Genomic DNA, 14,626 nt, shown 5'->3' on the forward strand with positions numbered 1-14,626 from the left:
TTAGCAAAGCTCAACTCAGCCCAGCCCAATATTTGCCATTGTCAGCGACCCTGGATGGAGAGGGCAGTTTCCCAGCCATGGCCTCTCAGAGCATTTACTGTGGAGCTGCCTGTATTTTGGGATACTGTGAGCCCTCTGCATCTCACACAGTCCATGAATTCTCTGACTCTACCAGGAACAAGTCTTAAGGCCCAGGCCAGTAAGTGCAGCTAAGGCATCCTCTGAAGGAAGCAGACATCCTGGAAAGGCATGCAGGGACAAACAGACGGATGCTGTGTGAGGGAGAGCTGCAGAAAGGCTGCTGGTGGCCATTTGCCCAATAGAGAATCGAAGGGCTTCTGCCAGATCAGGAAAATGAGCCCAGGGTTTTGAAACCCTGCCCGTCATACTTACTTTATTCTGGGCTTCTCCTCTGTATTTGGAAGGATGTAGCAAAACAGGAAGGGAAAAAGAGGAAGAAAGTTAAAACAACAGAGATCACGCCAGCTGCTAAAGTAAGAGGAGGGAAGGGAAATTTAATCTTAGGGGAAGCATACAGAGAAACTGGTTAAATCTCAAGCACTTCCAAAACAAATACACACACTCACACACCCCTTCTGCTAGGAGTGAATCTGTTTTTACCCTCAAAACAGAATTTGGCAGAAAATAATCAAGACTATATAAAAGTCCCAAATGTAGCATCTGGAAAGTAGTGGTTTTATGTAAATGCAAAATTATATTTCTCAAACCATCCTGACCAAAGCTCTAAGGAGGCCAGCTGGGCTGGAGGGTAGAAGAAAATGATGCCTTTTCAATCAGCACTTTTTTGTTAAAGTTAACTCGAATTCACAATATCATATCTCAGTGATAGCCAGGCTCCGCCAGTTTTGTTCAAATTCCTCACACGGAGTCCAGGAAGGGAAAATTTTTATGACAGACATTTTCTCCAGGCTCATTGGCTTCCAAGACATCTTAGGGCACGTGTCCCTGAGATACCTCAGTGCCATGTGGAAGACACTTATTCTTCTGCACTGTGTGGTGCTCCTCAAACCCAGCTTGGAAAGACCATCCTCTCTTAGCAAGCATCCTCTCCTGCTGAGGTACATGCAGAATTCCCAAGGGCATTAATGGGAATGATGTTTTCATCTCCATGAGAGGCATAATGCCCTGATAGGCAGGCCAAACCATCACAGAGACTGCCAGCCTGGGCCCTCTGGCAGTGAGAATTGTTCCCTTGCAACAAGTGACCTTTCCCTGGCTCTCAGACGTGCTGGTCATATGAGTTACTCGTTTAACATTTGTGCTTGTGGTCAACTTCCCTCCCTGCTATTCTTTTTAAACTTTAGTTATTCACTCCAGCGTAATGCCAGCAAGTTGAGTGCTATAGCTCTCACAAACAGAAATAAATTAAACCTATGTGCTTATTCTGGCCCATTCTCTCAGAGACCCAGGTTGACTTTCATAACCACACGCTACATTTGAACTTTCAGGGATGCTGATGCATTCTGCAATACAAGACTCTCCCTGTGTTGGCTCATTGGGAGGAACTGAGGTAAAAAAGCTTACAGCTTACTGAATCTGGTAAAAAAAAAAAAAATAAAAATTGTAAAGTAAAAGTAAGAATAACTGCTTCAGTAGCAGGTGCATGAACCCTGTTATCTATATCATAAATCAGAAAGATATTAAATTTTTTCAAGTGCTTATTTTTATCCAGCAGTTTGGGGACAGATGGTGGAAATTTGGACTAGCAAATAGAAAAAGTAGAAAAAAGAAAATGAAATATTATAAGAGGGGAAAACAGCAAAAAACTTACACTGGAAAAAATTTATTGAGGCAATCAGATGTAAGGGTGTTGGATAATAAAAAATTGAGAGAGTGGTTGGAAATGGGTTATTGAGATAATCAAGAGAAAAGATGTGAAAAATGGATAAAATAAATCAGAAATTGACATTTCCTATTTTTCACTCTTTCCCATACAAATTTCATTAATGCCATTTTAAGGGGTAGACTTTTCTCATTTACTGCAAGAACACTGCCTGCCAAAACATTTCTCAGTCGAGGCCTCCAGATGCCAGAGCAATGCTAAGAAAATAAACAGCATGTAATTACAAATGTATTTTAGACTGCTCCACTATAAAGGAAGTCCCAAATCACTCCTGAAGAAAAATACCATTAGCCAACAGCGTGCTTTTCTATTCCTCTACTTATTTTTTTGTTTTGCTTTTCAAATAGGCAGTGAGCTTTTTAACATGTTGGCTAAATTGCCTTTTACCTAGAGAGAGGAAAAGTAATTATAATTAATCAGTCTATCAGGGATGTTATTTACACAGGATTCCCTTCCTTCATGACATACCCAGATAATTTTCATAGGCATTCCTGTTTGGCTTAAAGCTGCCAGTTAGTAACACTTCAAAGAGAGGGGGGGAAAAAAGAGTAGACAGGAAATGACTGGTTTTGTTTGTTGATCTTGGTTGCCAGGATCGACACCTGTCTGTCAAGAACTGTGTGAATTTGGTCTCAGCTGCCACCAAATCAGCACTCCAACAAACAATCGTAAAAATGAAAAAACAAGGTTAGTTCTTGAAATAAGAAATTGTAGTTAGAATTCTTAAAGGTACCTACAGAAAACCAGAAAAAGGGGTATTTTATTAAAAATTAAACAGCAAAAAATATCTGTCCTCTGCAGTGCATGACCCAGCCTTTGTCCATACTATATGAACCAAAAGCAGTCCAGGGATGGGGTTTCTTTTGAAATGCCCCTTCTTTGAAGACACTGAGTCAAGGAACTGGGCCAAAATTTGTTGACCAACAGGAATTGTCATAGCAAATTCCTGTTCCTGTGGTGGATTTTGACTGACATTCCAGTCATTCCGACTGTGAGCCATGGGGCTGAGACAAAATCCCCACATAGACCCCTGCCAAAAGAAGGCAAGAGACACTGCAAATCCAAGTTCACTGCCCTGGTGGTTAGAGACTCTTTGAGTTTCTGGTTTCCCAAAGGCTTTGCACAGGGAGAGGATACACCACCAAAATACCACTGCCCTGCTTGCTCCTGCCCAGACTTTAGAAATTCACACAGTGCTCTCCTTCTCTGGGAATCCATCTGAACTGCCTTTATTTCACTCAGAAATCCCTAAACACCCTCCCTTAATCCCACTTCTCAGAAGCAACATATCTAACTCACACTGTGTCCTTGGGGAAAAAAAGGAAATCAATATGCTATTAAAAATAAAAGCATGAGAAAAAGAAAGAGAGGGGCTCAGGAAGGTCCTCAGGATACTTCCCTATATTAAAAAAGAAGCCTGAAAAGCGAGGAAGAAAATTAAAACAGAAGAACAACAACAACAAAAAAAAAATCTACAAAAGCAAAACAAGGAAATGTAGAAAACGCAGGGTGTTTTCAAGTGACCTTGGGCTTTGTCTTTTGAAACATCTGCCTGGGTGTTCTAGGGGCTGGGGCAGTCAGGAAGAACCCAGTTACTTCAACAGCCTCTAAAACTTGATGGGAACTTTCTATATGCTTAAACTGCCCAGGGAGGGGCTAAGTTATCTTCTACAAGAGCAACACTGACCCTGCATACATTTAGGTTTGGTCCTTTCACATGAGCCTTGTCCCTACCTGTGTGCTCCAGCATCCACACAACCAAGTATTACATCCAGGCTATATTTAGCTCCACCCATCTGAATAGATGTTTAATGTTTAGCACAATGCTAAGTTCATGGCTTGAGCAAAAGTTTACATTTCTGTAGATTCGGCCTGGAGCCCATGACCACCTAAGGCTGTGTGAGGGATGCATGTCTATGCAGGGCTCAGCTGCATTTTCAAATATGCCACTATGATTTAAGAGATTCTTTCCTGAATTTTGGATATAGAGACATTTTGCTGATGAGAGCTAGGACACAACAGATTCTGGCTAAAAGACAAGTGCAGAGCAAGCTTCTAGAGCTTGATTTTCACCATCTACTATCCTAATGAGGATGTAGAGGCTTCTCAACACACTAATGACTCCCCAGGGGTGAGTGGATATGCACAGTGAGCGATTCTTTGCAGCAGAGATGTTTTGGCCCAGTTCCTGAATTTAAAATAAAGCGAGGAACAAAACAGACTCATAAAAGAGAGTGAGATGTTAGAAAGATGACTTTGTTGTCCTAAGACAACAAACTGAGCTACCATCATTGTATTCGCCTTCTTCATTGGCTGTAGGTTGGAGGACAAAAGAAAAAGAGAAGAAGCACAGTAGTCAGTCCACAACCAGCACTGTTCTAAGAGCACCTATCCCCACTCCCTCCATTACGCTGGGAACCTTGGACTCTTTGGAGATGGAACAAGAAGGAAAAACACCTTTTTGGTGATTTGACTTGGCTAACAAGCGTCCCTTTCTCCAGGTTCATTGAAATCCATCTAGAGAGATCATTTCCCTCCCATACTCTCTTTTCTCTTGAACAATGTAAGTGGTTTTGACACTTTCCCCAGCACTGAAAGAGAAAAAGGATGAGGGTCTGTAGGCACACCACATACCTTCTTCATGAGCTTCCTCTGCTGCTGTCGTGGTGCAAGCAGTGATGGAAAGACAGGAAATAGAAAAAAACAAAACAGAACAGTTATTTGAAGCTCTTGGAATCCTGAGAAAGAGACCAGGGAAAAAAAAAATAAAGGAATTAGTGATTTAAGGCAGGCAGAAAACTGAAGAGACTGTCAGGACTTGAAAATGCTGTAATGTTAAAGCAGCAGTAAGCATGGAGGTTAAAGGAGAAGGGGCTGCAAATGATAATTGTGGTTAATGTTTGTTTCTCTTGTTTTCTTCTCTTCTACCAGCCCAGGACTCCTGTTCTCTCCCTCTCTCACACACATACACACTTTTGTGTTGCACCTAGGTGGAGTAAACCAGAAGTCATGTCACATACCTGGCTCATGAACTTCAGGCGTGAAGTGTCATGGAACAAGTTGCAATAGACAACAAGAGAATGAGAAACCTGTTATTTCACGCACCAAAAGAGCTTCTGAGCCAATGGGGAGGAGGGGCAGAGAAGAAAAGGGGAGCCTTTTCAATGAAGTTAAGAAGTAAACAGGCAAAATATTTACATTTGAAATAACACATAAAGAAAAGTCACAGAACAGGAAAAAGAGGCAGATTTATGATAATGGTCCAGTGCTTAAAAAACACTTCTAATCATCACATGGCATAAAGCACAACCTGACAGCACAGTGTACTGAGGTTTACCTTGATTGGAAATATGCACATGAACATAGCCAGCACTCTCAAAGCACTATAGGACCAGTCCTTTACTACAGCAGTATTTCAGCCATTTGAAATAAACGCAGTGTGGTTCAGAAACCTACTGAAATACCTGCCATAACTCATCATCAACGTTCAGCTAACTTCCAAAGAAGCTCAGTTCCCTTCTAGATCTATGGCTCAGGCCATTTTCTTCCTTGAAGACAGCATTAATGTCTATGTAAATGTACTGGCGCTCTTCAAATCCATTTGCAATGTAAAATTACAAACAGATTACTTCATAGGAAGAAAATGTTCATTAGAAGTCTGGTCAGGTCTACATGTCATTCTTCTGGGTTTTGGCAAAGCAGGAATAGATCAGCAATGTGAATTTGCAGGGCAGATTTTGCTTTTTAGCCAAACACACACACCACCAAATATTTTGCAAAGCAGGCATAAAAAACCCACAAACTCACACAGTGTTTATATTCCCCACAGAGAGTCAATGGGTCAAATTCTGCCCTGAGATTTTAATAAATCCTCCCCTATAGGAAGAAATATTCATTCCCATATCAGAGGGCAGAATTTAATGCATTCCACAAGGAGACTTTTTGCTGAGCTACCCTTTCACAATAGTATATGTGTGTTCCCCCAGTTTCTAGTGAAATTTTCATGCAATGAGTAAGTTCCCTCCACCTTACTGATTATTACACTTTACTGAGAAAAAATATTAAACTAAAATAGAATCACCCCAAGGGCATGCAAGTTATAATCCATCCTTAACTGATCAGTTGTTGTCCCCTGTCACCTTGTATTCACTTCTCACACACACCATCACAGCAGACAGACACCAGGGAGTTTAGAAGTTAAATCACATACCTGGAGGGGGGGCTTCATTTAGTAGGATGTGTCAGGGGAAAAACACAGGAAAGGAAGATAAAAGAATTAGAAATAAGTTATGCAGGAAGGGACCACCTCAAACTTTGGTAAGACTGGGTTGGAGAAGTATAATTTGCAGACCAAGTTATAGGGATGGACTGTTAATAAGAGTGGAAAAGGAGTGTAATTACAGTGGGAAGTAGAGAGGAAGGAGATGCCATAGAAACAAAAGATAAAGGGAATTTGAATGTTGATGATTTGCAACAGTTTAAACCATGCAAATTTATAAACCATGGGCAAGTGTAGTAACACTGTTGGATCCTTAAATTTGAAAGAAAACATACCCAAGAAGAGAGTTTTACAGGCATTTAGTGTTACCTAGGTTTCAGTTGCCCTTTTAGCTATCAGAGCTGGCATGAGGATGTGAGAGTTAATGAAGGAGGTACTGCTTTGGATGTATCCCTATGCCTGCACCTGAAACTCCACCATCTAAGAATCCCTGCTAGCAGATTCTGGGCTTAGCTCTGCAGAACTGGCAATATTTGTGTTTTCACAGAGCTTGTCTTTGCTGCAAAGGACTGGAAGTGCTTGAGTTTTTGTGCCAGAATCTTGCTGCAATCCACGCTTGGGTTTCTGCAGCTCAGGTACCCTCAGAGCTCAGGCACTATGGGGTAATCACAGCCTTCAAAGACTTCACTAAAAAAGCTTATTCTAAGCTTCTTAGATGGTGATCCTTCAGTTACAAACAATATTTATACCCTCCTATAGGGAAAATAAGTTTTAGGGCATTTCAAGAATGGATTGATTCTTCATGATTCTGGTATTCTTCAACATCTTCAAATTTCTATGTACAGGAACACTTCTGATTAATACATAGGAATTAAACATAAACATAAAACATGAGCTTGGTTAGGTGAAAAGAGTCAAGAAGTAAAAATAAAAGAACTAGAGCAAGAATTCCACAACAACAACAACTGTGACTTGTGCAGGCCAAAGCTGTGACTTAGAAGATGTGGCAGGCAAAGACAGCATTAATAACAGAAAAACTAAAGAATCATGCAGTTACATGAAAAGCTGGGACAGTCGCCTTCTGGCATAAAGGTTTTTTTAAGTTTGTTATGTTTACATTGTCTTTTGGTTTTATTGTGCTTTATGTTACAAAGAGAAAAGAAAGCATGGAGAAGGTGTGGTTATGGCTCTATTTTTTATCATATTATGTGAATACCTTGTGTTTTGCACAAATTTCAAGCTCATACATCTGTCAGTGCTAGAGAACCAGCTCTCAAGCAGTGAGTGGCAGTTCAATAAAAATCATGGAAAAGATATACAGAGGCAGGCAGAGCGGCTCTGATGGAAACAATGACCTTTAGCTCATGCAAATCAAAATCAGAAAAACCTTAGGTGCAGATTAAGAGACAAAAATGAACAGGATTAAAAAGAGAAGAGAAGAATGTGAAACAAGAAGCGAGGAGAACAGGAGAGACATGAGAAGCAGTGAAGAGATGAATGTTGAAGCATGAAGTCATGTAAAAATCAATCAGCTTTCACCTCACTCCAGCCTTGGCAAAAGCATCAATCTGCTCTGAACTAAGAGGCTGGTCTCCCTCTGTGGACAGCAGAGGGAAATGGCTGGGCTGGGAGGCTGCCGAGATGTGACTACTTTAATAAAGCTACTCCAAATCAGAATCATTTCCACAGACAGTTTAGAGGACACTGCAAGTTCAGTTTCTATTTTCCCAGGTAACAACCATGATAACATTCCCATACGCACTGTGAGGGTGGCTCCAAGTCCGGTGAGCGCCTGTTATTACAGCTCATACATTGAGATGTTTGTCTATAAAAAATGTTACTACATTTTTCATGCAGCTGTTAGCTTTATCCTCATTATTATGCATCACAGAGTGATAAGGAAATTATGACTGGTCAAAGGTGTGAGGAAGCTGCAAGTTACAGTTTATCGTTAAAATTTGATTTATCGTTAATATTTGACTTTTATGTTTACTTCCACCATCCTTGAATTCCTGAGTATAATACTAGAGTTACTGGTAAAATTTTCCAACATAAATCAGAGTTTAAATTAAATTTCAATATTTCAAAACTCACATAGCTGAGATTTTAGTTAAAAAAAATAGAAATGTTTCACAACCATAAAGGCTGCAGAAATATTAACATCTCTGGAACAACACTTTTCCACTTTTTGCCTTGTGGCATCTTCTTATTCCAGATTTATTCATGCATTACACTATATATACCCCACATTATCCTTAAAGGCAATGCTTCAGAAGCATCTAAAATAGAACTTTCATTTCAAAATTTGGAAATCTTCCATAAAGGAGAGAGGGAAAAAAAAGTTGGAACAAAATGTTTTAACTAAATAAAAAGCATAATTTTCAAAAGCTGTCAATGAAGTGTTCCTCTTTTTATTTTTTTCTTTTTTTTTTCTTTTTTTTTTTTTTTTGTTGGTTGAAAAGTTTCCATTTTGTCCCAATTCAGCACATGACCCAATTGTGAAATTGCCAAGTGGAATTGAATTTCCAGCACACAATAACCCTTCAGATTGATGCAGAGGAATTCAGAAGTCACATACCTGGTTCATGGACTTCTTTAAAAGGGAAGTAGCAGGGAAGGAGATGCAAAGAAAAATAAGAGAATTAGAGCAAGAAACAGAGGATAATTAAAAACCTTTACACTTTCCTTTGCCAAGGTGGTGGAGGGTGTATTAAAGGGATAAAAACCATTAATAAGATTAAGTGAGAAATAGAGGGCACATGTGAATGTCAATTAGAATTGTGGAGAGGAAGGATTGTTTGAGTATAAAAATGCAGATGCCTAACATATAAATTCATAATGTTATAAATCAAATGCCACTATATAGCCTTTGGCTGACAAAAACATTACTTGTATTTAAATTAAGTCCATTACCCATAAGTTTGAATGTGCAAAAGGGGTATAGACAACCCGCTCTTATTCATGTGCATAGAAATCCCAGCCACTGTGGAAATCAATGGGCTCTGAGGAGCTGGCATTGATTTTCTTGGTGCCCAGGATTTCACCACAGGTGCATAGGGCTGCACACCAATGTGGGAGGGTGAGTATGAGCAAGTTACTGCTCTCCAACCTGCAGGATAAAACATCCCATGGAAGCCTGGCTGGGCAAGCAGAGAGGGGCAGGCAGAAGGGCAATTGCAGTAAATGGGTTTGGGCTGCCGGGCTGATGCTTTAAGAAGCATGACCTTCTATTTTGCCAATCACAGAGATTGTCTTACCAGATCTGGACCTTAATTCTGGTTACAAAATCAAGTCAAAATACAACCCTGCCACCCCATTTTTTGCATAATGCGCATTAAACCAGAAACACCCCAATAGGTATGGAAAAAGCACCCACTACAGCTTTTCTCAAATATGCTCCATTCAAAGTGATGCTACTTAGCCCAATCCTTACCCCAACAGTAAAAACCAGGTATTACACCGTGTCACTTGTTGAAACGCTCATGACTTTGGGTGCAGGTCTCCCCACATCTCCATACACTGCTGCAAAAGGGAGCTCTGTCTCTGTGCAGTGACAGGGGAGCTGGGGAAGAGGTGCAGCCAGCTGAGGCACACAGTATTGCCTCAGGACATGGCTGTCCCACCTCTAACCCTGGGGCGTGGCACAGAGGAGATGGTTTGAGGAACACTATCCCTGTACCAACTGGTGTCCATACAAATAGCCTGGCTGGAGCCATCAGGTGCTGGGGAATACATAAGCAGTGCCCAGCCTGTGCCCCAGGCTTTGTTTTCAAATAGCAGTTAGTACTCATTGCTCATCACACCACTATCCTGTGAGAGCAAAGCGACTGTGCGGAAGGTATTTTTTGCATCGGCTCATCTTCAACCACCTCCAGAATTCCTGCACGAGTTACTGCTCCAGACAGAAACAGAGGAATTCACAAGTCATGGCACATACCTTCCTCATGAGCTTTAGCATGTGGGAAGTCACAGAGCAAAATGCAAAGGAGATGAGAGCGTTAGGAGCATCAGAACAACTTTTCACTTGGGCAAAGTGGAGTGAGGAGGGAAAGACTAAGAATACATTGCAAGGAAATAAAATGAGAATGGATACCAAAAGCTGTACTGGCAGTGAGGGTGTAAATGGTCTGAGATATTAGAAATATAAAGCTGATTTAAGCAGCCATATCAGATTACATTTGTCTTATACAGCCATTCCTGCAGTCCTGCCCAAAGCCAGGAGCAGCACGCTTATTTCATAACCCTGATGCTTGCCCAAGTGAATTTACAACCTGAGGCCAGCAGGTTTTGGGTAGCTGCAAGTTCTGCCATGAAACAGTGGCCTAGAAACTCCATTATATGAACAAGAATACCATCTTTAATCATTTGCAAAGCTAAAGCATCAAATTTATATTTATCACCATTTGCTTTATACTACAGGGTTTAAGCTGAAAAAAAAAAAAACATGTGGAAAGGCTATTGTAAGAATATCAGCCAATCATGAGCATTTCTGCATACAGTGTGCAGGCCAGATCCACCCCAAATGGTCCAAAATAAGCCTGCCAAGGAGATCCAACCAATCTCAGAGTAAAGGCTTTTCAACATTCATTCTTCTAAGAGGTTTACATTTCCCGCACTTTTCAAGGTTTTACTTCATGCGACAGTTACCACGTACATCAACAGTGCATTCAATGTCAAGACAGGGCATGATGGCAGACAGCACAAAAAACAACGTGGTGGCAAGTTTTGTCTATATTAATATATCTATTTCTACCTCCTGTTTCCCTTTGCCATGGTTTGCTGGCTAAGCCAAAGCTTACTCTTAAAGACAAGAATTCAGGAGTCATGTCACATACCTTCCTCCTGAGCTTCTTTAGGTGTGAACAGCCACAGGACAGGATGCAAAGGAACATTAGGAGAAATACGTTATTACATGAGCTGAAATAAGCTGAAAACCTTTCATAGGCTGAAAATTCTGCTCAGGGGGAAAAGTTTCATCCCAGTAAAGAACATGCTAATGGCCAGGAGGGGAAAGAAATTTGAGGCACCTGTGGCTGAGAAACAACTTCCCTTCATGTGAAGGGAAAAAACAAAAATGTATCAGACAGGGAAAATCTCAAAGTAAGCTCAAATATCACATGCTAGAATTTCTCTCTGGTTCCAGTTTTAGAGGACAGCTCCTGCCCTTGCCCAGCTGGGTGAGCCCTGCACATGGCAGGGGCAGCAGAGCCACTGAGCCAACTCTGCCAGACCTGGCACTGAGATTATTCCCGTGTGTAGCAGTGGCAGAGTCCATCACAGAGGGGACGTGGAAAGCAAAGACAGCAGAAGCAAAAAGGCAAAGTAACTGGTACTGCTCCTCTTGCACCACCCTTGGGGCCCCATCACCACCACCAAGGAGACAGCAGGGAGCAGTTTGGAAGGTGATGGCACGTACCTGCTGGAGGAGCTTCATCAGGTGGGATGTGGCAGGAAGCAAAAGCAATGAGATGGAAAACAGGAGCAGTTAGACTAAAGAGCATATGAATGCAACAGAGGGTTTTTTAAAAAAGCACAGGATGTATGAAATAAGGAAACAGAGGAGGAGATGAAATGAGCACACACAGATACAAGAAATGTAAAACCATCTGGACCTGGATGCTGTAAAAAGTCTGCAAACTGCTCAGAGTGGGTCGATTGTGGCACTACAGACAGGTTTACCCCTGTTTGTGCCCATAGCACAAAGCTTTGCAAATATGGAACCAACACACCCTTTGGCTCCTTGCACCTGGAGCACCACATCCCAAACCTCTCGAGTGCAAAGGGTGAGTTTCTGTTCCAGCCCCTCTTCCACCCTGTCTGTCCCACCTTGCCAGTGCTGTGTGCAATGTAAGGAACCAGCTGAGCTTACTTGCCAGCAGCTACATGGTTATAATTCTGCAGTATTATGTATATTATACATCATATGATATAGCTCATTAACTTATAATATATGATATATTTTATACATAATATGACATTTTATAGCATATGTACTATATAACATAGGGCTAAGCACATACTTTACCACAGATGGATTTTGACTTCAAAATCCATCTGGTCATGATCTGCCAAGCTACATAGGAGAAACCAGTTGACACCTGATAGAAACCTTTCTATCCAGACCCCAGTTACTCCATGGCACACAAATACCCAGGGCTAAAAATCAGCCTCAGAGCATGTTGTGTCTTGGATAAAGGATAGTATCCACATTTTCTGTGCTGCTTCCTCCCCAAAACTGGAGCAGAGGTGTCTGCACAGATATTCAGGGATGTGGGGTGCCCTCAGTGAAATTTATGCAAGGGACAAGAAAAGCCCTCCAATAGTTTGTCCCAGCATCTCTCTTGTCTCTTGCTTTGTTCTACCACCTTGCAAAATCGAGGTGCACATCATCCTGCTGGTGCAGCAACCAGCAGGGCTGAGATGCTGCTTCACCTACCTTCTTCCTGAGCCTCTTCTGTGCGTGGGAAAGGTCACACAGCAAAAGAAATGGGAGGAGAAAAATTAAAACAGGAAATATGTTATTGGAACATTCCTGAGGTTTGCCAAGCTCCCAGGCCGTTATGGGTAAGAATACACAATGATGGAATTACAGGGTAAGAGAGAATTAAAAATAACATTTTTATGGGCACATTATGGGGTTATAAATGTTACTGAAATATGGGAATATGACCACAAGTGAAAACCACATAAAAAGGCATCCAATATGTTATTCTTTATTAGAGCTGGCTAAAATACCTTAAATCCAACTTTTGGTGAATTTTTAACAAAAAATAAAACTGTTACATTTCTTTTGCTTCGCTTTTTTTTTTATTTCTCAAAATTTTTCACCAACATTTTTCAGTTTTTGAAATTTCAAACAAATTCATTCCTGAATTTTACCAGATGGATATAAACTTTCCAGGGTATCTCCCTCCTTTTAAAATACTTCTTTTGACACCATTGTGCCAAAAAAAAAGTCAAGCTTTTCAGCAAAAAATGTATAATAAAACAAATATACATATATGCTTGCTTTCACACACATATATACAAAAACATATATATATTTATATGTGTATATTATATACACTTTTATATGTATATATCTATGCATTTTATTTCTTTCATATATATAAATGCTTTTGTTTATTTTTTCAATAAATAAAAATATTTTGTATTAAAATGGGCCAAATTTCAATCATTTTTAAAATAAAATTGGCCCAATTTCCTACCAGCTTAATAAACAACATCAATGTCCACTATTGCATTGATGTCTGTGGCTCAAGACAGAGTCCTGACACAGGATGTGAGATATTTGATCTGGATTTCTTTACACACATTCTCCCTCCACACTGAGAGAGAAAGAAAGCAGAAGCCATGTCACATACCTTCTTCCTGAGCTTCAGGTGGCAAGTGTCATGGAACAAGAAGCAACAGCAAGCAGGAAAATGAAAACAGAAAACTGTTAGAAACTGGTGCTAGGGTGAGCTAAGGCCTGGAGAAAAAAGGTGGTTAGAAAGTGATGGAGAAAAGTTATATGGAAGATAAATGGATGATATCAGAAAGAGACACAAAGGTCAAGCAAAAGTATGGAGCAGAGAGAAGATACACCTCAGAGGAGCCAGTCATGCAGATTAAAAAGAAATTCACCTGCCTATTAATGCCTATTAATGTCATATGAGTCATTAAATTCTTGAAAACAAAAAGTAGACGGTTAGGGAAGAAAGGAGAATGGCAAAAAAACTGCTTTTCCTTTTAGGAAGGCTTGTCTATAGGAGCAACACCCTTCGCTTGCTCTTTTGACATTTGACAAGACGTAAAGGATGGAGCATGAAAAATGCCTTTGCCTTCCTGGCTCTGCCACTCCATGCAGGACCAGAGAGACAGGTGATGACTGAAGGCAGCTCTACAACCTATTTAGTGTCTCTAATTTCTTTTTCTTAGCTTTTGGTCCCTTCAGAAGCAATGTCAGGGGAAATAGTTACTTAAGGATAATGTACCTTATAGCAGAAGCAGAAACTAGTCTCACCATGGCCACAGTTACACCTCTGTTCCCAGCACCACTGATGGGAATTTGCCTGTTGCAGTAACTTGGAGGAATCCATGACAAAAAAAACAAACAAACAAACAAAACAAAAAAAACACCCCAAAAACCAAACAAAAAAAACAAACTTAAAAAAAAAAAAAAAACAACAAACTTTGCTGTGTATAAATTCCCAAAATGGACATTTCTACACAGAGACAACTCTCTGTCTCTGAGCTGGTCTCATACCTTGCATGTGCAAATATTCCACCTCCAGTAAAGGGTTTTCCTTTTGACCCCCTTAGAAGATGCCTTACACACTAAGGGCAGATACTGGGAGAAATTCCAAGAGTTTGGCCCTTAGCTCTGTTCCAGACACCTTGAGAAAATGAAGGATGACAACTGGCATCTACACTTGCCTGAACTGAAGCCAGTGTGTCAAAAGTGCCCAGCAAAGACAGTGATACATCTCCAAAATAATCTCCTCCCTGCTGCCTACAAAAGGTGAAACAACTTGGGTGAGAAGGGTTTTTCATGCTCCATC

The 14,626-nt window shown here is 40.7% G+C and overlaps 1 protein-coding gene across 50 annotated transcripts in view; it reads right to left on the bottom strand.

The window, feature by feature from the left end:
- The window catches only part of TNNT3 (troponin T3, fast skeletal type), a 40,235-nt gene that overhangs the window by 8,993 nt on the left and 16,616 nt on the right, over positions 1–14,626 (bottom strand). For 3 of the 50 annotated variants that reach the window (XM_085581537.1, XM_085581538.1, XM_085581583.1), the window contains exons 5-11: positions 12,520–12,537; positions 11,500–11,511; positions 10,919–10,933; positions 6,075–6,086; positions 4,499–4,522; positions 4,151–4,177; positions 394–412 (exon numbers count right to left, since the gene is read on the bottom strand). In XM_085581537.1, the coding sequence (XP_085437663.1) occupies positions 394–412; positions 4,151–4,177; positions 4,499–4,522; positions 6,075–6,086; positions 10,919–10,933; positions 11,500–11,511; positions 12,520–12,537 (127 nt within the window). Of the gene's footprint in view, positions 1–393; positions 413–4,150; positions 4,178–4,498; positions 4,523–4,884; positions 4,897–6,074; positions 6,087–8,661; positions 8,677–10,918; positions 10,934–11,499; positions 11,512–12,519; positions 12,538–14,626 lie in introns of all 50 variants that reach the window. The other 47 variants (XM_085581547.1, XM_021526732.4, XM_085581545.1 and 44 more) reach the window with 44 other exon arrangements.

Source organism: Lonchura striata, chromosome 5 (assembly GCF_050655825.1).
Source record: "Lonchura striata isolate lonStrDom1 chromosome 5, ASM5065582v1, whole genome shotgun sequence".
In the NCBI taxonomy this organism is placed as follows: domain Eukaryota; kingdom Metazoa; phylum Chordata; class Aves; order Passeriformes; family Estrildidae; genus Lonchura; species Lonchura striata.